The sequence below is a fragment of the Pygocentrus nattereri genome, chromosome 9, assembly GCF_015220715.1.
Source record: "Pygocentrus nattereri isolate fPygNat1 chromosome 9, fPygNat1.pri, whole genome shotgun sequence".
Lineage (NCBI taxonomy): Eukaryota > Metazoa > Chordata > Actinopteri > Characiformes > Serrasalmidae > Pygocentrus > Pygocentrus nattereri.
Window position 1 is genome coordinate 20,192,297 of NC_051219.1, and position 26,546 is coordinate 20,218,842.

Genomic DNA, 26,546 nt, shown 5'->3' on the forward strand with positions numbered 1-26,546 from the left:
AACCATCACCACAATACATCAGTGCTCTACATCTTAGCTCTTTTTTCCTGGCAGAGATTAATGAATATATGACTGGTTTAAACTTTCAAGTTTTTTCACATCTTTAACATGTATTATTGTTTAAAGTCTTGTGCCTCATTTTGTGCATAATTTGGAAAGCTCTAACCATTGAGCAGTACCAGTTTAACTGAGGCAGTGTAAGCAGGCAGAAGCTGAATTTCCACTAGACATCCACTGGTTGTGCCTCAAATCTAGTCCTAAGTCGTCTTTTTTGTGTCGATTGGTTTGAACTGCAATGAAAACTTGGATCCTCTAGATCGGTGAAGGTCACACGTCTCCTATTCTGTGGTGCACTGTGAACTTTAGGGAACGATGATTTCAGTGCACTAGACTTTTATTATGTCTAAATTGGGATACCCTAGAAAATAGCTGACGCCCTAGTTAGTTTACTACGCATGGTACAACGGGTCAATTTGAGACACACCCCTACGCTTCTGACTCGGCGCAGATGGGCGGCCCAATCACTCCTTGTCTGTTCTGCCGGATCTTGCTCTCTCGCTACATAGCTACTGTTGCGCCGTTTGCATCTGAATTCATTGGCAGTGCGGCATCATGGTGCTTGATCTCGACCTTTTTCGGAAGGACAAAGGCGGCGATCCAGAAATTGTGAGGGACACGCAAAAGAAAAGGTTTAAAGATGTCGCCCTTGTGGATAATCTCGTTCAAGCAGATACGGAATGGAGGAAGTGTGAGTGTCGCATTGTTAGCTAAGCTAACCTAGCTATCTCGGCTATCTGATGCCACGCAGCCATATGGCAAGCTCGAATCAGTTCACTGGCTATCTAGCCATCTAGTAGTTGCAGCAGACATGCGGCTTAATACAGTAAACCCACCTGACTGGGAACTGTTTTCGAATAACTGATAACTGTCAACGTAGTTAGTTCATTATTGCCTTGTACCGGCATAGCATGCTAACCGTTTAGCTCCTCTTACAGGTTGAACAATAAAAGACTTGTAGGTTACCAGCCATTACCAGCTGTCATAGTTTGCTTGTAAAATAGGCATACTTGAAAAATTTCACCCTGTGTTATATTAAGAGAGAAACAGAATCAAGCCACAGAAGTTGGAAGTGTAGGAGTTGTCGCAGTATAATGTCGTCGCCGGTCTCGGTGCAATCTGATGCAATCCTTTTAGATGAATGAAATAGGAGGTGTAGTCTTTGCTGCTTAGCTTGACACATGATGTGAATCATACAGGGGGAGTCAGACTGGGGGTCCTGCCACTGCTCGTTTCGGCTGTTAAGTTAAGCCGTTTGATCCTCAGTGATCATTTTTAACTTCAGATATGAAACAGCTCCCGTTACCTTATTAAGCTAATTAACAAGGATGTCATTGTATTGTGTTGACATCAGTTGTTCTGCCACTTTTTTATTTTATCAGTTTCAGAACTGCTCAGTGTCTTTTTTTTTACATTTGATGTGCTAATAACCACTGCTTGGAGTAATTCGCTGCAGTTATTTTAAGCGTGGCAGGGTACTACTGAAAATGAGCTTGTTCTCTGCGCACACCATTTTGCGTGCTGATAAAACTAATATCAGTATTTTACTCCTTGGTTTATGTTACTATCTAAAACAAATCAAAATCTGATATGAATATCAGCTAATATGAGATGTATTTAGAACTGTAGAGGCAAGTTGATAGCATTATATCTGTGTGTAGATTATTTACTGAATAAATCATATGGTATGATCATAATACTATTAACCAGAGTTGTCCATCTCATAAAGGCTTTTTCCTAACCAAATTTAGTTAAGTAACATTAAAAAGTATGTTTTATGGTAAGGTTAATTTACAACAGAAAGAAATGGCAAAGAATATGTTTGGCTGTTTTGAGGTACAAGAAAGTGATAATTAGAAAAGGGATAAATCTTCAGTTTTGAAAGATGAAATGAAAGTGTGGTCAAACGGAGATTAAGGAAGGGACTGCACTGTTTGGGGGACATAGTGCCACACAGCTGCTAAGGGAATTTGGGATACTAGGGGAGCTGTAGAAATTCTGGAGCTTGGTGAGGTAAAGCAAGAAAATGAAGGGCTTGGAATGAAGGTTAAAGAAGCTTGTATCTAATATGTGAAGTAACTGAATCATTATTGAGAATTGGGTGAATATGCACTTTGAACAAACAATTTATTGATTATCCTCTTTTTTTTTTTTTTTTTTTTTTGCCAGGCCGCTTCACCGCTGATAATCTCAACAAGGCAAAGAATTTATGCAGCAAGTCCATCGGTGAGAAAATGAAGGTAAGTAACAGTCTTAGAGAGATACTGTTGTATAAAGAAATGTTGCTCTCATTGTATGCCTTACTATCTTGAATTAAATAAGCGTTAGCCGTGTTCCTGCTGGTGTGTGTTCAGTATTTTTACAAAATAGCCTAAAATGTTTATTTTCTCAAAGAAATGACATTCTTTGGTAAATACTATTATAATCAATTGTAATGGATTCAGACATTCTAAAATAACACCTGTAATAGAGCATTCACAGAATTCATGACCTTGTTTGACATGTTTATTTGACATGCTCAGGAGAGGTTTATGCCAAGACTTTGTGCATTACAGCTGTCAACTTGAGCTACATAATGCACAGCAGTATCAAACAAACTTGTCTGCTGACACAGTTGTTTAGGCAGTGCAGGCTTATGACGTTTAACTTTTGACTGCTTGGTTTGGGCACTGGAAACATGGGTTAGTGTTGCACTTGCACCTTATGCTTTGTTATTTTATTCATGTTTCATATTGATATTGTTTAACTGTTTGCTTTTGCCGTGAGAAGAAGAAGGAGCCTGTTGGAGATGAAGACACTCTCCCAGAGGAGGCCCAAAACCTGGAAGCTCTCACAGCAGACACATTATCAGTAAGACTGATATTTTTAAGTGTGTAAATACACATTACACAACTACATTTTTGCAGGCACTGCATTGAATGAAAGTTTTGTCTTTCAGTATTTTGTTTATAGATTTTTTTTTTATATTCTCTTGCTTTGACATATTGTGAATATCTGTGTGGTGTACTGCTTCTTGTTTGTTTTTTAAACACACATTCCATTGATAATACTAAGGTAATACAAAACTGAAAGTTTTTTTTATTTTATTATTTCTCTTATGTAACACACTAACAACAAAGATAGTCCCAAGACGTTTGCAGTGATTTATCTATAACACTTCTCTTTCCATTTGGTGCACAGTCTTTACCTTTGTATGTGTTTTCTCTGGCAGACACTGACAGTGACTCAGATTAAGAAGGTTCGGGTGTTGGTGGATGAAGCTATTCACAAATTGGATAGTGAAAGGTTGAAGTTGGAGGCAGAACGCTTTGAGTACCTGAGAGAGATAGGCAACCTCCTGCACCCCTCTGTTCCTATTAGCAATGATGAGGTAAGATTTAGCCAACAGTCACGTCAAATATGGCAAGCATGTGACTCTTCAATTTAGTTTCATTATATAGTTTTCTCTTTCATTTTACCAAAGACAATATTTGAAGTGGTTAAGTGCAAATCAGTTAGCTAAATGAATGCAGTGTGTACTAAGAGATATAGGAGGAGAAAACCGGTCGTTCTAGTTCAACCTTCAAAGTGAGCGGTTACATACTTTCGCTATAGACGCCATGTTGTCTGGGCTTGTTGAACCACCTAACTGGAAGCAGCTCTTAAATTTTGGAGAAGGGTTGATTTGCATTTAGCATATTTTTCCCTTCATGGAATCACATTATTACAGAGATGTAAAAAGCCATGATTTAAGGATTTGACTAAAATCTTCTTCAGCTATAAATATTACATACTCAGCAGGAAAGGGGAAGAGGTCTAGTTGATACCTTCATAATGTTTTGCTTTTGTAGTGCTCTTTTCATCGGCCTGCCCACCAAAACCGTTGCTAGTTTATGGTACATAAGAAATTCCGCAGCTTGAGTTCACATATACAACAAATAAAATGTGCATATCACTCCCACCCTCAGATATACTGGTTTTGTATATAGTACAAAATTCTTTATTAAACTTATAAAGCAATTCATGTTCTTGACCCGTAATATGGCAGAGTTGCTCCATATCTTCCATGGGTAGTTATTCGACTCTTTCATGAGTGACAGGTCTTTCGGTATAGTGGCAACAAAATTTTGGAATAAACTCCCATGGGCCCTTTGTAGCATCTCCTCTATTTCAGCTTTCAAGTCTTCATTAAAGTCGTACCTTTTTTCTGCTTTCTGTCCATCTCACTTTTGTCTAGCCAAGTGATGTTTAAATGCTGAGCCCTATTATAGAATTACAGTTTCTTGTTGCTTTATCATAATAACTATGTTGTCATATTCCTTTTTTCTCCTCCTACCTTTTATTATTCTGTGTTCAGAATAGGGCTGCACAATTCTTAAACCTAAGAATTGAGATCATGATCATATAAACACATAAGTTATTTAGAAAGTTTTAAAGATTTATAAAGTATAATTCAAAGAAAAATAAATACATACAAATTAATTACATGCGCACACAGAAGGTTTTAGTGTGGTATGTTTGCCAAACTTTGAATATTTGTTGAATACTTCATTGACTAATAAAGAATAGGTCCTGTATCTTAGGCATTAGGCTATTTCAGGTAAACTTTTAAACCTGGGTGGGAAGGAGTCTGCTGTTCATCTGACTTGCTTTAAATGGTGATTACAATTTTGGTACAATTGTTTGTTCAGCTTTAGTACCAGTCAGACCCTCTCAACTCATTTGGAAAAAATCTGGTCAGGTATCATTCCAGAACTAATTGCTTGATCGTCATGAGTCTGTAGTATACTGCCTAATTGTTTCATAGCATAGCAATAGTGTAGCAAGCAGAAGTCTCAGCCTTGTAGACCACACATTTAGGTTAGATGGTTGCTGATCAGTGTCATTCAGTTGGGCTTCTCTCTCTCCAAGGATGCTGATAATAAGATTGAGCGCACCTGGGGCGACTGCACAGTGCAGAAGAAGTACTCTCACGTGGACCTGGTTGTTATGATTGATGGATATGAAGGAGAGAAAGGTGCTATTGTTGCTGGAAGCAGAGGATATTTCCTGAAGGTTGGTTTTGTGTTCCATTCCATTCCATAATCTTCTAAATTGTGTTAAACTTGTATGTTACTTTCTTTTTTGTGTACATGCTATTGTGTTCACAAATGGCGCAAGTTGTCATATTTCTTCAATGAGCAAAAACATGATTTAGATTTCTTATTAGTGGAATACTGCAGTATTTAGGCTTGAATTGACCTTATAGAATGCACTGCACATTAGTTGTAGGTCATGCAGTTGCATGTATGCAGGGGCTTTTATGCATTTAAGCCAAGTTTGGTTATGTTCGGTAACATATAGAATGCCTTAGTAGTTATAGTAGTTACCTTCTTATTTGGAAGAGGCTGTTCAAATCCAGTGCTTTGAGTTAGGCTCTGCAAGAGGTCATCACAAAGAACCATAAAAATGCTTGTGATCTCTTGCAGTTAAAATGTTGACTTGCTGTTTATATGATTACAGTCACATACTGAACATATTAAGTATAAACATATCATTGTTGGCACAAAATATGTGGTACTTCTGTTTGTTTACTGATTCTTTTTTATATGTGGTTTTCTGTAGGGACCCCTGGTTTTCCTGGAACAAGCTTTGATTAATTATGCCCTGCGGATCCTCTACAGCAAGAACTATACTCTTCTCTATACACCTTTCTTCATGCGGAAAGAGGTCATGCAGGAAGTTGCACAGCTCAGCCAATTTGATGAGGAGTTGTATAAGGTTTGTGGCTTAATTTTTGCTTTATTTTTTCAGTCCAAAGCTTATTTTATTTTGGCCCATTCTCTGCGTATTATTTCTTTGCAGTGATATGGCAAGCCAATTAGGTTAGAATCTTAGTTTATTTGTGTATTTTTGTCAAATACACAGGTAGTGCTTGGTCCTGGTCATCAGTTTGGGGCTGTGTACCTTTTTGTATTAAATTATTTTGTTTTATTCAGGTGTTTTTTAATTTCTTTTCATTTCTTTTTTTAACTGCACCCCTTTAGGTGATTGGAAAGAGCAGTGAGAAGTCTGATGACACTTCAGTGGATGAGAAGTATTTGATTGCCACTTCTGAACAACCAATTGCAGCCTTTTTGAGAGAAGAATGGCTGAAGCCGGAGGACCTCCCCATCCGCTTTGCAGGAATCTCTACCTGCTTCAGACAGGAAGTGGGCTCCCATGGTCGCGACACGCGCGGCATCTTCAGGGTTCATCAGTTTGAGAAGGTGAGTTTTTCAAACATGAAACTAGCTTGTTTTCCCCTTTAGTCAGTTGTTTTCCTGAAGTAGAATCAACATCTGCTTTTCCATGTTGTGTTGATTTAGTCATAAGTCATCAAACTGTACAATGTGTTTTCATTATTTCTATTTTTTTTTTCTTGTGACCATAAATTTCTGTTAATTCCCCCTACCTAGATTGAGCAGTTTGTATATGCCTCTCCTCATGATGGCAAGTCTTGGGAGATGTTTGATGAGATGATAGGAACAGCAGAGGAATTTTACCAGTCACTAGGAATTCCCTACCGCATCGTCAACATTGTCTCTGGTCAGTCTGCTTTTCCCTCACATTTTAGACTTTGGCTGTTTACACCTTGCATCAACATTGGAATACATTTGGATTTTGCTTGACAACATTGAAAAGCTAGATGTAGATAGATTTAGTAATGTCAGTCTTTAAATCTCTCTCTGCACAGTAGTACCTCTAACCAAACTAGATCACAGTAGCTGCAAGACAAAAACAAGAAGACACCTTTTCCTGTGTGGATGATTTATTGCCCGTTTTAAACAGTTTCTTTTGTTGCTTCACAGTTTATAATACACTGGTAGGAAAAGGTGAGAAACGATATTTACAATAGGTTACCAGAATTAAAATGGAAACAATGTATGTGTTGATGTGCCTTTTGTGTGGAAATGTAAATCCAGACCTCGCCTTGTCACGCTTGGGATGCATTTTAGTGAGAAGTGTAAATGCATCTGGCCAAAATCTATTTAGTTATGATCTGGACAGAAAACTGTAAATGCAATAGGTAAACAAGTTTTCTGCCTTTGTTTCAGGGTGGAGGACTTACATTATTTACATACAGGATGAGGTTAAACACTATTGCTGAGAGTAAACATATTTTTCCCTTCTTGGGGGGCTATGAGGCTGCGAAAAATTTATTGAAAGTCCATTATATATTTTTTGGTCTGGTAGGTGCTTTGAACCATGCAGCCAGTAAGAAGCTGGATCTGGAGGCCTGGTTCCCAGGCTCTCAGGCCTTTAGAGAGCTGGTCTCCTGCTCCAACTGCACAGACTATCAGGCCCGCCGCCTGCGCATCCGCTACGGCCAAACTAAGAAAATGATGGACAAAGTAAGATCTACAGCTAGTATTCCATTAGCGCTGAGAGTAGTCTCAGTACAGATTGCTCAGTGTAATGTATTGGTCAAAAAAAAAATGTGTACAGACTTGTAGAGTAATTTAAAATAATTGATAACGGCTGTGTGTTTCTTGTTGAAGGCTGAGTTTGTGCATATGCTTAATGCAACCATGTGTGCAACCACTCGTGTAATGTGTGCCATCCTGGAAAACTACCAAACGGAAGAGGGCATTGTCATTCCAGAGCCACTCAAGGTGTTCATGCCTCCAGGTGAGCATTGGTCGAATTGCTTAAACTGCTGATGCAAGTGGTATCTTGGTATCATGGACCAGTGGAATGCCTATGTAAATGGTCCTAAAGTAGAATGATAGCTCTGAAGATGGCGATTGTTAAGCAGACCATCTTTAGAGAAGATGCTTGCAGACCTTGAAATGATTTGTCTTGTTTTATTCAACTGTTTAATAAAATAAGCTAAGTCTCTGATAGAATGCATACATTATAAATATATCGGTACTTCAAAAAATTCAAATGGGAAAGTTTTGTGTAACTGATGTTTTGCAAGCATGTTAATTCAAATGTGGTTTTCTTATTTAGGCTTGACAGAAATTATCAAGTTTGTGAAGCCAGCACCTATAGATCAAGATCTGTCTAAAAAGCAGAAGAAACAACAGGAAGGAGGCAAAAAAAAGAGGCAGCAAGCCGGTGAAACTGACCTGCAGAACAAAGTAGATAACATGTCCGTCAACGACTCTTAAATATACCCTTCTATACACCCTGTCCGACATGTCTGCAAGAACTCGGTTTCATCTCATTAACCTAGCCTGTCAATCCATGCATCATCTTCACACATCTACTTTACTGGGGTTGAGAACCAACTTAACCTGACCTGAGGAGTTAAATTCCGCTCTTTTAAAATCTTTTAAATGTCAGCATCTGTCACTTAATGCAGGTTGAAACTGAAAAGCAAAATGGAAGGCTGTATATAAAATTAAGGTTAGAATTCAGGATTCTTACAAAGGGAACATACATGGTAATAGCAGAACAGTGTAATGTGCATAATTCTAAAACACTGCAGTGGTAGGCTGCATGAGTGCTTCTATTTAAGGGAGCGCAGATTTGAGTGCATGGTCAGAATAAATCCCAATTTGTCTCAGTCTAAATTAAAAGGTGTTCATGAAAATGAAGGAATGGAGCCTGAAATGAACTTTAATACATATGAATAGCCTTGCACAAAACCACAACTTGTGATTTGGGTGGTAAATTGCACAAGAAAACCTGTCTGCCTTGGGTTAGCTGCCCTCATCTTCATCTTTGTCATGTCACTGTTGAAAAGCATCTACTTCTCACTCTTCTGTCAACAATGATGTAGGCCAATGTACAGTACTTGCTTGAGATGCTTTGTAAGAGATATCAATATGATGGCATATAAAAATAAATGAAAATGGAAGTAAGTGTTTCACTGAATTCTGATTTACTTCACTGGTTTAGGATAACTGGTAGTTTTGTGATTGAAAATAGCAACAATTGCTACTAACTATGTCTTATACTAGACCTCACTAGGTCTTACCCAGACCTTGAATGCAAGTTTTGTTCCTGTATTTTAACTGTTGGTGTAACTGGTTATGTAGGCTGTGCCCAAAACTGCACACTACATACTACATACTGTATAGACTAGTATGTGTTTTTCAAGGGTTCTTTCCTTTTGGTGCTATTTAAACTTTTTAAAAAGTTTACATATATAACTACAAATAATACAATCTTCATCAATCTGATCTCTTTCATGATGCAAAGAACCCTTAAAGCCTGCAAAGGGTCCATTTGAGTGTTCATGGTGCTATATAGAACGATTTTCTTTACTTTCTTATCTTTAACAGTGTGCCAGTGCAAAATCTAGGACTTGATTTGAAGACCATCACTGTACAAGCTGTTGTTCTGGTTACTAATTGTAAATTTTAAACAATCTAGAACATAAGTTATAATAATAACACCAACATTTTTCTACCTGAGAGAAGCTGCCTTCCGTTTGTGCAAAGCACTGTTCAAGCAGGTTTCGTGTAGTGGTGCTGTTAGCCTCTCATCAGGGTTGTGATGTAAAATGATCCCTGATACTATGGGAGGCAAATCCAGGCAAAAAGGAAATGAAAACCATCATGATCATCGTCGATAACCGCTTAATCCAGATAGGGTAGCGGTAACAGTTGGAAGAGCAGAGAATCCCAGATGACCCTGTCCCCCACAACTTCCTCCAGCTCATTCCCGGGAACCCCAAGCCAGTCCCAGGCCAACTTGGAGATGTAATCCCTCCAGCGGGTCCTAGGACGACCCCGGGGTCTTATCCCGGTAGGCCATGCCTGGTACACCCCCACCGGGAGGCGTCCAGGGGGCATCCGAATCAGATGCCCGAACCACCTCAGCTGGCTCCTCAATGCGGAGGAGTAGCGGTTCTACTCTGAGCTCCTCCCATGTGACCGAGCTCCTCTCTCTATCAAATAGAGTGTAGCCCGCCACCCTGCGAAGAAAGCTCATTTCCGCCGCTTGTATTCGCGATCTCGTTCTTTCGGTCATTACCCACAGCTCATGACCAAGGTGAGGGTCGGGATGTAGACCGACCGATAAACAGAGAACTTCGCCTTATGGCTCAGCTCCCTCTTCACCACTACAGACCGGTACAGTGACCGCATTACTGCTGCCGCCTGTCCCAGCCTGCGGCCGATCTCACGATCCACTTCCCATCACTCGTGAACAAGACCCCGAGATACTTAAACGCCTCCACCTGGGGCAAGTCCTTTAAAGGATGGCATGCCCACTCCAGGTAAGGGCTTTAACAGTCAGAATGAAAAAATAATTAAAACGAACATCAGCGCCACCTGCTGGAGATTCACTTTTCATTTTCATTTTCCAGTTTTCATTCCCCTTACCTGGAGGGGGCATGCCGTCCTTTTCTGGGCTAAGAAATAAATGCAAACCTCTTTTTGCCATTTCTTTTTCCAAACATCTGCACAAATATCCTGCCAAAATTGAAAATGAAATGAAATACCTTCATTTGCCCCACCCACTCCATCCTGCCTGTACCCTCTTCTTCACCTCTTTTCTACACTGTCCATTGCTCTGGATGGTTGACCCAAGATATTTGAAGTCATCCACCTTTACGACCTCTACTCCTTGCAACTTCACCTTTCCACCTGCCTCCCTCTCATTCACACACATGTATTCCGTCTTGTCTCTACTGACCTTCATTCCTCTCCTCTCCAGTGCAAACCTCCACCTCTCCAGATTCTCTTCCACCTGCTCTCTACTCTCACCACAGATTACAATGTCATCTGCAAACATAATGGTCCATGCAGCCTCCTGCCTGACCTCATCTGTCAACCTCATCTGTAACCCTACCTTCACCTTGAAACCATTTGTCACTCCAACTGCACACCTCACCACTGTCTCACCATCCTCATACATGTCCTGCACCACCCTAACATACTTTTCAGCTACACCTGACTTCCTCATAGAGTACCACAGTTCCTGTCTTGGCACCCTATCATATGCCTTCTCTAGATCCACAAAGACACAATGCAGCTCCTTCTGACCTTCTCTGTACATCTCTACCAACACTCTCAATGCAAAAATTGCATCTGTGGTACTCTTTCTGGGCATGAAACCAAACTGCTGCTCACTGATCTGAACCTCTCGCCTTAGCCTTCTATACACATTCATATTTCAGAAATAACTCCTGTTTTTTTTTGTTCTCAAAAAAAACCTTGTAATGTCCCTTATAACACCCTAGATTACTCAAAGAACTCTTCAGCACAGAATACTCTTGTACACCGTACCACTTATATATTGATATAATATTCTTTTTGTAAATATTTTGCCCTTAGTTGTTGTTAAATGGCCAGTCCAACTGCATGTAAAACAACAGAGAAAAATGAATTTAGTCTATTAACCTATGATAGTCGTAAACACGACACATAAAGGCACATTGGCAAAACATTATCTTAGCTGAGTAAACTGAAACAGGTTAAATAATTAACCAGCGCTCCTTCTTGCTTCATCACTACACAAATCTGGCGGCTATATCATTCACTCTTTTAGCAGAACAATGCTGTTTTACTCATCTGAAGGGTATGGAACAAAATTGTTTTGCTGCTTTACATCGATTTTTTGGGGTGCTGATGTAAATTTAAAGAATCAAACAAACACCCATGCCATAGTAGGCAATAGCACAGTAAATACACGCAGAACTTCAACTCCCAGATATCTCTGCGCGGGCAGAGATAGCTACATACTCAGATTTAATTGGCGCTTGACAGTCTCTCCAGCCAATCGTAGTAAAGGATATTACCCGTGCGCTCTGTCAAATCTAAACGGTGAGGTACTGTAAATGAGAGGTTGTGGAGTGGAGTATTCATGGGACGTGTTTGTTCATGAGAACATACAATTATAGTGCAGATTGCATTAACAAAGTGTTCTAAAGGATAATTAAAGGCGATGGGTTCCGGTGAGAGCACGACCAGGAAGGTGTCTTTCGGCCTAGATGAAGACGAGAGGGTGCGGATTCTGCGTGGAGTTAAGGTAGAGCTAGCTAGTTGCTAATTAGCCACGGTGACAGCTCAAGTTTGCTAACTACGTCTAGTCAGGTGATGATGAGATAACCTACTGATATCAGGAAAATTGGAAATAAGCAGGAAAATTTACCATACAGCTGTGGTACTGGTATGTCACGTTAGTGTAGCGTCTATGAGGTAAACACTTCGACTGACACCGAATGCCTTCTCATTGTGATCATTATGACATGTCTGTACTTCACTGTGGTTCTGAAATGAGGGCAGAATCATCTTTACCTAATAATTTCTCCACATTGGGCTGCCCTTTAAAGCAAAAGAAAGCTAAATATATATTAAAGCCAAAACTAAGACGCCTAGCTAATTTGTTCGAGATAGAGGGCATATGTTTCAATGCTGTGTCAGGAGGCTAAACTAGGGTAAGCTGTCTGACTGTAGACCTTGGCTGTGTCTTATAGTAATCTGTAACAAGGCAACCCCAGACTGATAGGCTACATACTCTACATGGTAAATAGCGTGTGGACACCCCTCCTAATTACTGAATTTATGCGTATAACATCAAACACAGACGTGCAATCTCCATAGACTAACATTAGCAGTAGAATGGGTTGTGCTGAATAGCTCAGAGGCTTAAACTTTACACTTGGTAGCTACTAGTATGATATAATTACACCCATACCACAGATCAGTTTGTGAAACTTCTACCCTGCTAGATCTGTCCTGGCCAAGTGCTGTTTGGTCAGCTACACTACTGTGAGCTTCTGTATAGATTGTAAAAATCATCTATTCGCTATGTAATCACTCACTACCAGTTCCAAACTACCTCTGGAAGCAACCTCTGCACATGCACTGTGTGTGAGGAGCTTCGTGAAATGGGTTTCCAAGGCCAAGCAGCACACAAGCCAAAGATCACTATGCTTTACTATCTAGCAGTCGGATAGATCAGTGTTTCTCAACCTAGGTCCTGGATGCCCAATGCCCTCACATTTTAGTGCTTTCCTTGCTTCAGTATGCCTGCCTCAGCTGAGTACAGGCTTCTTTAATGGCAAATTATTTAAATTAGGTGTGTAGAGAGCAGGGAAAAACAAAAATGTACAGGGCAGTGGGCCTCCAGGACTAGGGTTGACGAACACTGTAATAGATGACTCTGGATTTGCCCGATGACAGAAGAATGCTACACACTGGAATGCATAGTGCCAGCAGTTGGAATTTGCCAGGAATGTTGTTTGTGAGCCAGACCTCTTGTCCAACATCATTGTCTGACTTCACAAATACTCTTTGGACTGAAAGGACACAAATTCTCAAAGACACACTCCAAAATCTTGTGCAAAGCTTTCCCAGAAGAGTGGGGGCTGTTATAACTGCAAAAGGAGCCCCAACTTCAGATTAATACCCAGGCTTTTGAAATGGAATGTCCAACAAGCTTACAGTGAAGCCTGAAATTATTCATACCCCAGGCAAATTTTGACTTAAAGTTACTTTTATTCAACCAGCAATTTTTTTTTGACCGGAAATGATACCGGCATCTCCCAGAGGATAATAAGACGATGTAAAATTCACCATCCTGGTGAGTCTGGGCTCGTCTCAAGGCAGACAGTCCAACGGACGCTGCACATTGCCGGGTTCCACAGACGCAGGCCAAGGAGGACGCCACTTCTCCAGAAAAGGCACACAAAAGCCCTCTTGGCCTTGTTTTCTTCTGTTTTATGGTCAGATGAAACAAAAATTGAATTGTTTGGCCACAATGATGTGTCCTTCATTTGGCGTGAAAAAAGGAGAAGCCTTCAACCCTAAGAACACCATCCCCACTGTCAAACATGGTGGGAACCTAATAGGGCTGCAGCTATCGATTATTTTTGGAATAGAGTATTCTGTCAATTTTTTCATCGATTAATCGAGTAATCGGATAAGTCACACTTTTGTGTTTTTAAACAACTATAACGATAGTGTGTTATGCAACATGAAAGGCCTCTTAAAATGAGCAAACAGTTGGCTGTTATTCCTTATCAAAGGTATTTATTCAAACTCAACACTTTTACTAGATCAAAGCTTAAAACTTTTGTCTTATTGGTTCCAGAACTGAACCCATTTATTCAACCTTTCTGTGAAACTTTTATGATGTACATGAAAAAAAAATATGAAATACAACTTCACAAACATAGGTTAGCCTATTTGTCCTTAGTTTTATCTGAATAAAAAAAGGAAAAAGGGTGTAATGAATGTAGTCATGAATGAATTTGTCCATCTGTTGCCTTCATTATTACTACCTTATGTATGGAGAAGGCATGTTTTGAGATGTAACCTACCAGAGTGTGCGCGTGCGGGAGGGAGAGATAAATTACATGAGTGAGATATTAGTGCATTTGTTGTCTTGCTATTTATTATGCCTAGTCACTATCAACTCAAAACATGGGCTACAAATAATTACAAATACTGTACGTTCTAACAAGTGCTAGTGTTCATATCAGTTAGCAATCGTAAACATACGTTATAGAGGCTCCGAGTCCGCCTGGAGAAGTGCAGTTCACGTGAGGATGCTTTCGGTTCAGGTACTGCAGCATTGACGAAGTACTATTATGGTAGGCCAGGTCTGTTTTACAGTGTATACACTGCACTACATTGTCCGCCTTGTGCAGCGTAAAACGGTCCCACACTTTAGACATTTTTGGCCTTTTTCACACACTGGTATCTTTTTTATCCGCCATTGCCATATAGAGCAAAATAAAACACACCGTCTTATAAATCTTTGAAAAATGCATCAGTTATAACAGCCCGTGTAGAACAATGATACAGGAGCTGCGCAGTAGTCTACGAAGCGGGAGTGATATGATAGCAGAGACATTAAAAATAGATGGACTTTGATGACATGAATTAAACAAATCCTTTGCCTCAAACATTTTTTTACTCAAATAATCATTTCAGCCCTAGAACCTAATGATTTGGGTGTGTTTTTCAGCCAATGGACCAGGGAACCTAATCACAGTAAACCGCACCATGAAAAAAGAGCAATACATCAAGATTTTCAATAACAACATGAGGCAGTCTGCAGAAAAGCTTGGCCCTGGGCAGCAGTGGACACTTCAGCACAACAGTGACCCAAAACACACAGCAGAAGTGGTAAAGAAATGGTTAGTGGACAAAAACATTAACGTTTTGCAGTGGCCCAGCCAGAGTCCTGACATGAAACCAATTGAGAATCTATGGAGGGAGCTAAAGATCAGGGTGTTGGCAAGGAGACCCTCCAACCTGAAAGAGTTGGAGCTCATCGCTAAAGATGATTGGGCAAAAATACCAGTGGAGACATGCAAAAAGCTGGTCAGCAATTATAGGAAGCGTTTGATTGCTGTAATAGTCAATAAAGGCTTTTCTATTGAATAGGGTAATTATTGAGAAGGGTAAGAGTAATTTTGGACGTGCCACTTTTTGTTCAAATGTAAATAAAAGCTGAGAAATATTTTTTTCCACAATGATGCCTCTTGTACATCGTCTTATTATCTTCTGGGAGATGCTGGTGTCATTTTCGGTCAAAAAAATTGCTGGTTGAATAAAAGTAACTTTAAGTCAAAATTTGCCAAGGGTATGAATAATTTCAGGCTTCGCTGTATATAGGTGTGATGGTCAGCTGTTCACACACGTTTGGCCATATAGTGCATATTTACCTACATGTCACAGGTGTGATTAACAGTTGGAAAATGCAGTTCAAACTAAATGTGTTTTTTAGTCTTCAAACTCATGGTGGTTCTCACCACTATGGCGGTTTACTGTTATGTAAAATGCAGTGAATTTACTTCTTACACTACCATGTTTTTATCAGCTTTCAGAGGATGTCCTGCAGCGCATGAGGGATGCCAGTCAAACCCCTGTAAGCAATAAGGAAAACCCAGGTATGATATGACTTTTTGGTAAAGTAAGATGGGTTACTACATTTGTCATTTCTACATAAAACAGTGGGGATTAAGTAAAACACCAAAAAAATGGTGAATTTGATTTGGAAAAAAATAATTTTGCATTTTGTTTTAAAGGCCAGCAGGCAAAACCCCAAGCACCATCAGCACGCACCCAGCCTTCAAAACCACAGCAAAGTCCTCAGTTTGGATCAGCTGCTTCTGACAACAGAGAAGAGCTAAAAAGAAGGTAGGATACTGGCTTTTTATTGAGCTTGGACGTCATTTTCTCCTCTCCACAGGTTGGCAAGCCAAGAGCATAGATGAGATTCTGAAGGACCTAACAGATACAGTTGCACTCAATTATTGAACCCCCTAAAAATTTAAGACAGTTTGGTAATATAAAAAAATGAATGAAAATCTATCAGCCAAGGCTTTAGTGAACAGTCAAGGAGGTATGTTACTACCAAGTGAGTTTGAGAACATGAAGTTGAGTTTACTACAAACAATTCTATAATAAATAATTCTCTCCAAAAATGTTTAATTCAACCCCCTAAAGTCAGTATTTTGTGGTACAACCTTTATACAATATAACCTCAATAAATGTTTCTAGTATGTGCTCACATGCTTCTGACATTTCTCTATTGGAATCTTTGCCCATTTCTCATGTGCAAAAGTACTCATTAATGCTGCATGGTTTCTGTACAGTCACAGCTTTGTTTAAATCCCACCAAAGACTCTAGTGGAATTTAAACCTGTGGATTGAGATGGCCACTGAAGGACATTCCAGGACCGGTCCCTGAACTAAGCTTTGGTTGACTTGGGTGTATGCTTGGGATCACTGTCCTGCTGGAAAGTCCAATGATTGACAAACTTTTATTTACGGACTGAATGCATCACATTCTTCTACAAGAAGAATCCATAATGTGTTCTTTCTGTCATAGGCCTTGCTTTTGTTATGCCAAATATACTGCTGATCCATGGGCCCAGTTTTAATTTAGTTTAATTACTGCAAAACACTCCAAAAAATCACTCCCAGAACTCCACAGTCCTGTCCAAATTCCTTCTTGTATATTCAGGTTGACTTTTTATGCCCTTTTTAGTCCATTTGGTGGAGTGCGCTGAAGTGTTAGTTTTTTTTTTTAACTAAGTGTCTAGGACATCTTTTAGCAAGCAAGCAAAATGTATTTATATAGCTCTTTTTACAACAGGTGTTGTCACAAAGCAGCTTTATAGAACAATCAGTATTACAGAGAGAAGAGAAAAGAAGAAAGAAAATCCGGGTCCGAGCCCCCATGAGCAAGCCAGCGGCGACGGTGGCAAGGAAAAACTCCCTAAAAGAGGAAGAAACCTTGAGAGGAACCAAGACTCAGAAGGGGAACCCATCCTCCTATGGTCGACACCGGACAGCAAACATTATTAGTATGAAGTATTATAGTAAAGTGGGAAAAGAAAGAGAGAGATCTGAGGGTGAGGACTGCACAGCGCTGTACAGCAAGAAGCTCAGTGGTGGTCAAACCGGTCCAGAAGGCTGGTGAGCAGCGGCACCAATCAAGGCAGTAGAGGCAACAGCATCAGGCGCACAGGATGGGCAGCTGATCAGCTCGGCAGAGAAAGGAGAAGAAAAAAACAGAGTTAGTACTGTAAAGAGTGGCTGACCACAGATTACAGTAAAACAGAGCAGTGTAGACTCCAGCAGGTCTAGACCTGACAGGGAAGACTAGTCACCAAATGCTTGACTGTACAAATAAGTTTTTAGCCTAGACTTAAAGATTGGGGCTGTGTCTGATTCCCGAACATTGGCAGGAAGATTATTCCAGAGCTGGGGGGCTTTGTATGAGAAAGCTCTCCCCCCTGATGTAGCTTTATTTATTCTAGGTACCAGTAGTAAGCCAGCACCTTGTGATCTAAGTAGGCGTGATGGTTCATAGTGGGAGAGGAGCTCACTCAGGTACTGAGGGGCGAGCCCGTTTAGAGCTTTATAAGTCAGTAATAGAATTTTATAATCAATGCGAAATTTAACTGGTAACCAGTGCAGGGCTGATAAAACTGGACTAATATGGTCAAACTTCCTAGTTCTTGTGAGGACTCTGGCTGCAGCGTTCTGGACTAGCTGAAGCTTGTTAAGGCTTTTGCTGTGACATCCAGACAGCAGGGCATTACAATAATCTAGCCTTGAAGTGATAAATGCATTCTTTTAGCCATTGTTGTTTTGGTGCAATTACATAATTTCTTCTCTTAGTTATTGTAAAAAGTTGTCAATTTGAATATGTCACTCAGCTGATACAAAGGTAGTTTTTAAATTTTCTTGGGTCTTCAAAAAATTTGAATTTGTAAATCCTTTCAGTCTTAGTAGGGGTTGAATAATTTTGAGTGCATCTGTGTATGTCTTGGGCCAGTGGAAGTCATCATAGCCTTTTGAATAGGATGCGGATGCAAGGCTAACAGTGGCTCAATTGGTTACAAATGAGTAAATAAATTTTTTCTACTGAGCCCAAAAATATTTTTGGTAGTGAAAGGCTTAATCCAGAAGTGGTTTCTGTCATGAGTAGTCAACTTTGTTGCTGCCAGCAATGTCTCAAAGCCAAGGATGCAGACAAGGTTGTCCGGGTTTGTAGGATCTAAGAAATGTGCCTTTAATTTCTTAGAAATCAAAGGATGAAGGTGTCCCCAAGATGTTCAGTCAGTAACATTCCTCAGTAACAATCTTGTGTGCAACTTTTTTTTTTTTTATGGGAGAGTCCATCACCTACAACTGCAGTGACCTTTTCAATGGTCACCGTTTCTATATTATGCTGTGTTAAGGTTCAGCTTTGGCAAATGGTCTGTTTTTTTTTCCAGCCTGTGCGTTGTGCAACTTTACATCTTTCACATTTGTTCTACATCTTGTCTACAAATAGGGCTTTAAGCTTCAGCAAAGTTTTCTGGTGGCCGTAGCATCCCTGTGCACTTAAAATCCTTACTGTTTTCCAACTGTTAAATGCAATTTGTGGCTATTTTAAGACATTTCTATGCAGTTCTATGCTGTTTTGCTACCATGTTTTTTCTCCACACCTCAACAGTTTGTGCTAGGTGTGGAGAGGCCTCTCCAACTTTTGTTTTGGGGGACTGGTGACCCAGTGCCCTCACATAGTTAGCAAATGTATATATGTTGATTACAGAATACTGTGCCATATCAGATATAAATCATAGATGTATTGAATAAGCCATATACATCTACAGAAACATGCTTCATGTAATAATTAGCACTTTCGTTGCTGTTGTACAGTACTGTACAGAAGTCTTGGGCACCTAAACACATTGTTTATATTTATTTACTCAATGTGTGATTTATCTGAGCATTAGTTAGAAGAATAAAGTCTAGTTTCATATTTTTTTACTTTGTAATTGTATTAAAGTTATTTGTATTTGTATTCTAGTATTTGTGTTGTTCTCAGAGCTTACTCCCCAGATTAATGGGTTTCAAACTGCAATTTTCTCAGGTGCCTAAAACTGTATATTTGTTGCTTATCGCAATGCTTTGACCACACAAATTTCAATTTTGTTATGTCAATAACACAAACATTTAGCTGATTTCAAAGGCATAATCTTGCATTTACATGTATGTAGGTATGAACGGGAGCAGGCAATTATTCAAGAGGAGCTGGCCCGCATTGCACGAAAGGAGAGAGAAGCAGCACGACAGGACATAACCAGAGCTGTGCAGAGGGAGCGACTACAAACACTCCAAGAGTCGGAGAAGGCCAAGCAGCTGGTGAGTTACACATCCATGCACCACACCAACTGTATGAATTCAAGTGAACAAATCAGTCTTTTATGCAGGTAAGTGCTCAGTAACTTGAATGAAAAATATGAAATATAATGATAACAACATAGAAATAACAACAAAGCAGTCATGACTGCAATTTAATTTGTGGGGTTATTTACAATGGAATCTGGTGGTTATGATGGCTCCCTTTACTTATCTGTGGGGAAAACGTCCCACCAAGTCTAAACTTTATAACTGCCCAGATTCCAAATTGTGGGCACATACCACAGATGTCATGGGACACACACACCACTTTATGGTAATAGCTTGGTTTCTAAGTACTCTTTTATATCTTTCAATAAAATCTGTAAGCAGCATTTTGGGCACACTGATATCTATTAAAATCGTTCTGTGGCAAAATTATATTTGTTACTTTTACCAAACAGGACAAAGAAAGAAACAAGAACAACAAAGAAATGTGGGTATTTATTCTGTTTGTCATTGTATTGCTCTCTGTTGGCACAACAAATGTCACCAAAATCTTTTTTGGGTGGTTGGAAAAGACCAAAAGGATACTAATACCATGAATATCAACAATGTTAGCTTGTAAAGTTAATACCCTATGATAATAGATTCGTAGGATATTAACACTGAGATATTTATTATGCCTTTCACAAGAATAATCATTGCATTTAAATGAACATTTTTCAGTGCATTTTACACACCGTTTTTTTTGTTTGTTTTTTATAAAAATGTTTTGATGATCCATAATTAGTTTCCTCCTATATTTTCATAAAATGCATACAATTTAAGTTGTTTATCATTCTTTTATTATTTAATATTCCAAATAATAATTTATTAGGCTGTAATATCCAGACCTTTAGAATATTCACTGCTATCAAAATCTGTGACTAATATTTACGTGTCATATTACCTGTGTGTATATAAATTGAGAATGAATTTGCTGAGTATAACTATTTAGTTTACAGTAGCTTCAAAATGTTTGTCACAGTTTGTCTTGCATTGTTTAAACAATACATATTGGTATTGGTTGTGCACATAGTTGCTTCAACGGAGGAAAGGGAGGAAAAAACATAAGCAGAAAGTGAATAGTTAGTATTAGAAGTATTAGAAGAGTCAGCAAAACTTGTTTGCAAAACTTCGTCTGTGTGTTTCTGTGAGTGTGTGGGTGAAAGTAGGGAGCTCATGTGGACCTCGGCAGTGTTTGCTAGCTAAGATATGACCATATTTTGGACACTAAACAAAAAGAGGAACAAGAAAGTATGTTAGAGATCTGATGGCAGGTATCAGTATGTGATGTCAGGAGAAAATGCGGATACATCATCATTTCTATGGGGGTTACACTGTTTGAGTAGTTTGGGCATGATGGCCTACTTTCAGATGCATCAAGTGTTTAAAAATTAGCTGATATAAAGATTTTTGTAGATTTCTTAGATTGGAGTAAGGTCTAGAAATCTGATTAAGAAAACTGAGAGAGCTGGATTTTTGCTCAGTAATCAGATTTCTCTGTGCATATGCTGTTATACTGTTATTCAGATGTTTGTATTTCTTCAGTTATTGGATTATTAAGTGCATGTAAACACATTCAGTACATCTGTCTGGCCTTATTTGTAGGTTATGTCTTTAATATTTACCCAGATTAATGTTTTTCCATATTGTCACTGTCCAAAGAAAAACAAGTATCTCTGAAATGGTAACTTTACAGTAGAGGGCAAGCTCCAAGTGGTTTTAGAGCATTTCTGTTGGACAGTTCGTCCTGGAAATTTCCCACAATGTAAGAGGCAGCTGACAGGCTCAAATGATGTAAAAATGAGAAACAAACAGAGGTTGTACATTGTATTTGCAGCTGTACACACATTGAAAATACGGTAAAATACATTGTATTTTCTTATGCAGACATTTTAACTGTTTTGCCTATGTTATGATAGCAGTATACCAAGGATTATTATTCAGCAAATCAAACTGGCTGTTATTCTTATGTTACGGAACCGAGGAATGCAAACCACCAGCAGTTCTGTGGTGTTTAAGGTTAAAACATCCTTTTTTTTTGTATTGTTTACTCTGTCCAAGTGCATCTGGAGCCACAGTAATCTTAATGTTTATTATGGTGTTTTTAATGTGTTAATGCGCTGTATGTTAAACATAGAGCGGAGCAATAGCAATTTGTATATACATAACAAAAAAGATGCCGTATAAACAGTACACTGTATGCTGTTGTGATAAAACCTGTACCTACAAAACATCAAATAGTTGCATTTGTAATTTAGAATGCCTGTTAAATATGGTTGCATGACGGTCAGAATCATATCAGTATAGGCAGACAGTTGTTAAACAAATTCGGACAGGTCAGACACATGATCAGATTTGATTGATATTTTTAGAATCATGTCATTGTCATTGGTGCAGCCCTACTATTAAACTAATTTTGATGACTGTTTGTTTTCCTAATCGGCACTTTATATTAGCTGACAATGTTAACATTTTTTAGCTTAAATAATGTTTTTGGTGAACTGTCCATCGCAGTGTGTTCCATTCACATGAGTGTAATGCATTATGTTTGGTGATTTGAGAAGCTTTGCCCCATTAACTTTACCTTTTAATTTAGAGCTTTGGTTATTTTTACTCTGGCTTTGACATTGGCTACTGAAGAGTGCTACAGAAATACAGTTCAATTGATGTGAGTAATATGTAACTCTGTCATTCCCTTGTTTCTCCGTCTCCTTTGTGCACTTTCATGCCCTCCCTTCTCTCTGCTATGACTTGTTTTGATATCCTTCATGAATATTCACTGTTAATGACTAGTCTTCGCACGATTCATTTCTGTAGGTGAGAGAATGAAAGGATGAAAAGAAAAGAGAGAGGAGAGAGCAAGAGAGGGACCATAGGTATTTTTTTTCCCTCTTCAACACATTAATGCCATTCTCTGCACTGTTGGCAGAAAGAGGTGATAAGTTACATTTGCATAAAGTTCTAGCTTCCCTCCCACTCTGCCCTTAAAAAGGCTTTTTTCATTACTGCCATTTCATGCTGAGAACGTTGACTGCTTGTCTCACTCTGTTCATTTTTTCATATAAAAAAGTCATGCAAAAAAGAACTGTCACCAAGTGCTACTGCGCAACATTTCTCTCTCTCGCCAGGTGATGCCTGATTGAATGGCCTTGAATGGCTTTGTTGGCTCAGGCTTTATTTTTGTCCTTTGAAAGGCCTTCAGCTGTGGACTGACCCTCATTTGTGCAAGCTTTTAAAATTGAATTTTGTACATTTTCTCCACTACATTTCAAACTGAATGACCGAAGCATCAAGATAAATGTGAGTAAAGCCACTTTGTCTGATCTCTTCTGTTACAAGTGTTGAATTGAGAATGCAGTTTTACTCCTTACACACTAGATGGCAGGCTGAGACTTCCCTCTGTCCCTCTCTCCCCCTCTTTTTTTGTTGAAAGTATTTGTGCAGGCAGGCCACTTTTGGTGTATTTTAAATTATTCTTCACCAGGAATTCAAAACTTCAGGCATGTGAACATACTGCACTATACAGTTCCATGTTTTCTCTGCTTTTTTAATTGGCTGATGAGTTCAGGGAGGTGTGAAGTTCAGTAAGGTGGGGTAGAGCAGCAACAGCTAAAAAGTATGTAAAGCAGTGGCCTTTTTTTTCCCTCCTTGAATATTAGTCATGGCCTGTTCCCGCCCTGCTGTTTTTCCCTATTGCTTAATAGCTACTGAGCACAGAGCCATGTTTCTATCATGACACCATGATGCAATGACTCCTGCTTGTGCAAAGTCAAAAGACAGCTCTGAGCGGTTAGAAGAGGGCGCTGACTGGTTTTTGTATGTGTGACTTAACAGATGCCCTCTGGCATCGTCGTGTATTGCGAAGTTATACATTCCCTGTTTTAAGTAGGGTGGCTGGCTAACTAGCGAAATGGTGTTACTGTAGATCAAACAAGACACAAAAGGACCACTTTCAGTTTAAACATACCCAACAGGAGGACTCCGTTTGTCTCATGTTGATATATTGCGGTTCATCCCTCAAACACTACAATAGGATGGAGAAACCTGGTCGTCTGGCAGCTGGTGCTTGAATACAGTGATATGCTCTGACACGGCTGTGTTGGGACTGATGGCACTAAGGTGGTGTGATCCATCACTGATGTATCGAGCCAGCTAATGTTTGCTGTTTCTACTAAGCTGACGTTGTTGAGAAACTAAACAGTTTGGCGTTGTTTTTGGCCACTTGTTTAGCATTTGTAACCAGATAGCTGAGCACTCGCCACCAGACAGCTAAAAATAATCTGTTTTCTTTCTTAAATTATAACTATTACAAAAACTGCGGCCATGTTTTTCCAGCTGGTAAAAACAGCTCACCAGACACTTTCTCCCACGGCCCTATGACAGATTTGTGAAATATTCCACTGGTTGGTGAGTGTTTGTCATGTTCCGACCATAAAGGATAGTTTAAAACAGCGATTATCCACCCAGGAGCAAAAATCAGCCTTCAAACTTGCAATAAATAAAGAATTGACATTTATTGTGATATGTGTCAATTTTGAACGATATGAATTTTGTTTGTGGTAACATTTTTTGCCATGTTGCCCGACTTTAGTCCTTGGACAGAACATTCTGAGCTCCCATGTTTGCTTACAGTTGGCTTGTTGCTTTTCTTTTAGAATGAACAGTCTGTTGATGCTCTTTCACATAGAATTGCAACAAAAAGCATGGAACCTTCAGCTGTTGGAAAAGAAGTTGAAGCATAGCCAGTCGGATTCTCAATTCCAGTCATGGGCATGCACTGCTCCTGTTTTACTGAATAAATGCAACAGTAATTGATTTGATGTTCTTGTTATTTTAGTGCTCATAATATCTCTACATGGTGTTATATCAGAAGAGCATTTTAACTGTTCTTTTATTGTGTTCATATAGACCTAGAGAGGGTGAGCAGAACACTGGAGCAAGAATGAAAACTTTTTCTTTTTAGAATGAACTAAAAAGTAAAATATTGTTTGTAGATCTGACAATGAAATATTAAGTTTATTAACTGTATTTTAAGCTGGCTAAAGCTTTCACTTGATTTTGTTTTTCTTTGTTTTCTTTTTTTTCTCTCATTCTTGCAACCATATTTACTCCCTAGTTTCAAGAATTCATTGCCCCAGCAGATGAGATCCAACTAATGAAGTGCTTGATAATTAGCTGATGAGTTGTGGTAGGTAGGCTGGAGCAAACTGTTTAGAGGCAATGCATCCCCAGGAGTTAAACTGAGGAAACCTGTGCTCTAAATGCATGAGTGGAATAACTGCTTCTTCTGTAGAAGCATATGGTAAAGTGCTTCATTAATTTAAAGAGAGAAAGTACTGAAAGTTCTCTCCCTCTATTTGCTGGTGTAAATGCATTGCATGCAGTGTGTATATTAAATAAATCCTCATTAGTGTGAACAGAGATGTCTTTGAGATACGTTGACATACACAGTCAGATATTGGTACACATGAGTGGAAGATGGACGGAGGTAAAAACCAAACTGCTTGTGTGTCTATTCACGGTAATAGCTTGAAGCTAAAACTATGGCTTATGAGATGAGTCTTGAGTATGTGAAGCTCTGTGAAGCCATTCATGTTTAAAATGTTAGACTCCGATCTGTTTTCATTGGTTTGTTAGTTGTTTCTGTTCAGTGCTCTTGATGATGTAGATCTTTTTTTTTTCTTTCTTACTTGAACCAATTGGCATGTTTGTACTACATTCTCTATAAACACCTGAACCCTCCTTTTTCACCTTAGTTATGTCCATCCAATTTCACATCCTACCTGCAATAGCTTATTTGTTTCACATTTTCTGTTGCTGTGTATTTTATCAGGGAGCCTCAGCGCTCTAAGTAATTCAGCGCATGAAGGGAATGAGAAAGAGTGAGAGTCAGGGAGAACAGAAGAACTGTGATAGAGCTCTATCTGTAATTGTAATCTCAGGCTTGACATCTCTCTGCATGTAAAGCCATTAAGAGAAGAGCGCTCGCTGCGCCCGCACCAGGCCAGAGCCCAGGTAATTTCTACTGAGGCTGCAGCGGGCAAGCGAGCAGAGTGGGGAGATTTTTATCTTCGTCTCTCAGCATCGCTGTTCCTGTCTTGGTGGCAGTGAGGGAGCAGAGAGGCCAGGATAAGAGTGAATTAGGAACAGGATTTTGGCTGTGTTTGTCTGTGTGCTCATGAGTGTTTGCTTATCACTGCTTGTTGTTATCTTTACTTCCTATTTTTATAAATATTTTAGTGATTTTATTATTGTTTTATTCTCCCAATTTATAATTTTTATGAAATTGACACAACTTGCCAAGTATAATAGTAGATGCCACACATAACCAAAGTTTTAATGAATATATAAAGCCTCAGAAAGTAGGTGTGTAAACATCTGACCTGACAGCGATTCTATTTCATTGCAGTTCAAGCAAATAAAATCTGTTTGCTGCTGAATGAGGATCTGAATGAGTTCCAGAATTTAGACATCCCCTGTGGGCAGATGAAAATGATATATAATTAGATTAGATTTAGCAAAATATATATTTTAATATATTACATATTACCATATACCATATACCATGTTTAATGAATGATAAGTACTGCACAATGAATCACAAATTAATTTTTTTAATGTTTTTAATGTTCTGCAAAAATCTGGTTTCAGCCATGACTCTCCTACTACAAAGTCTGGGTCTTGACTCAGACTCAATGTGTCTAGGTTTCAGTTTTGACTTCTGATTGATTTTGACTCTAGTGATCTTGATTATGGTTAATAATAATAAATATATAACTTCATAATGTAAATGGTAGCACTGGTGGTGGAGCTACCCATACCATGGGCTGTTGATTTCTGTTAATTACATCTTATTCTTCTTCTTTTTTTTCCAGTTTCTCTTTTTTTCAGTTCAGTATCTTTTTCATTATA

The 26,546-nt window shown here is 39.0% G+C and overlaps 2 protein-coding genes across 4 annotated transcripts in view; both read left to right on the forward strand.

Moving 5' to 3' along the window:
- Positions 1-612: 612 nt before the first annotated feature.
- sars1 (seryl-tRNA synthetase 1) lies at positions 613-8,867 on the forward strand. Its single transcript, XM_017694194.2, has 11 exons — positions 613-748; positions 2,227-2,297; positions 2,827-2,907; positions 3,269-3,427; positions 4,948-5,091; positions 5,641-5,796; positions 6,063-6,284; positions 6,474-6,603; positions 7,252-7,409; positions 7,557-7,686; positions 8,011-8,867. The coding sequence occupies exons 1-11, from the start codon at positions 613-615 to the stop codon at positions 8,169-8,171; spliced, it is 1,548 nt and encodes a 515-aa protein (XP_017549683.1). The 3' UTR covers positions 8,172-8,867.
- A 2,891-nt stretch (positions 8,868-11,758) lies between these two features.
- Positions 11,759-26,546, forward strand: part of chchd6a (coiled-coil-helix-coiled-coil-helix domain containing 6a) — a 99,563-nt gene continuing 84,775 nt past the window's right edge. For 2 of the 3 annotated variants that reach the window (XM_017694164.2, XM_037541121.1), the window contains exons 1-4: positions 11,759-11,982; positions 15,787-15,856; positions 15,995-16,106; positions 19,466-19,610. In XM_017694164.2, the coding sequence (XP_017549653.1) occupies positions 11,899-11,982; positions 15,787-15,856; positions 15,995-16,106; positions 19,466-19,610 (411 nt within the window). In that variant the 5' untranslated portion in view covers positions 11,759-11,898. Of the gene's footprint in view, positions 11,983-14,961; positions 15,101-15,786; positions 15,857-15,994; positions 16,107-19,465; positions 19,611-26,546 lie in introns of those variants that run through there. The other variant, XM_037541122.1, reaches the window with a different exon arrangement.

Bases quoted from the DNA above. Each gene is read 5' to 3' on its own strand.
- sars1 (XM_017694194.2), top strand. From the start codon at position 613: ATGGTGCTTGATCTCGACCTTTTTCGGAAGGACAAAGGCGGCGATCCA. The intron at 749-2,226 runs GTGAGTGTCGCA...TTTTTTTGCCAG, and splicing joins AGATACGGAATGGAGGAAGT to GCCGCTTCACCGCTGATAAT. The intron at 7,687-8,010 runs GTGAGCATTGGT...TTTCTTATTTAG, and splicing joins CAAGGTGTTCATGCCTCCAG to GCTTGACAGAAATTATCAAG.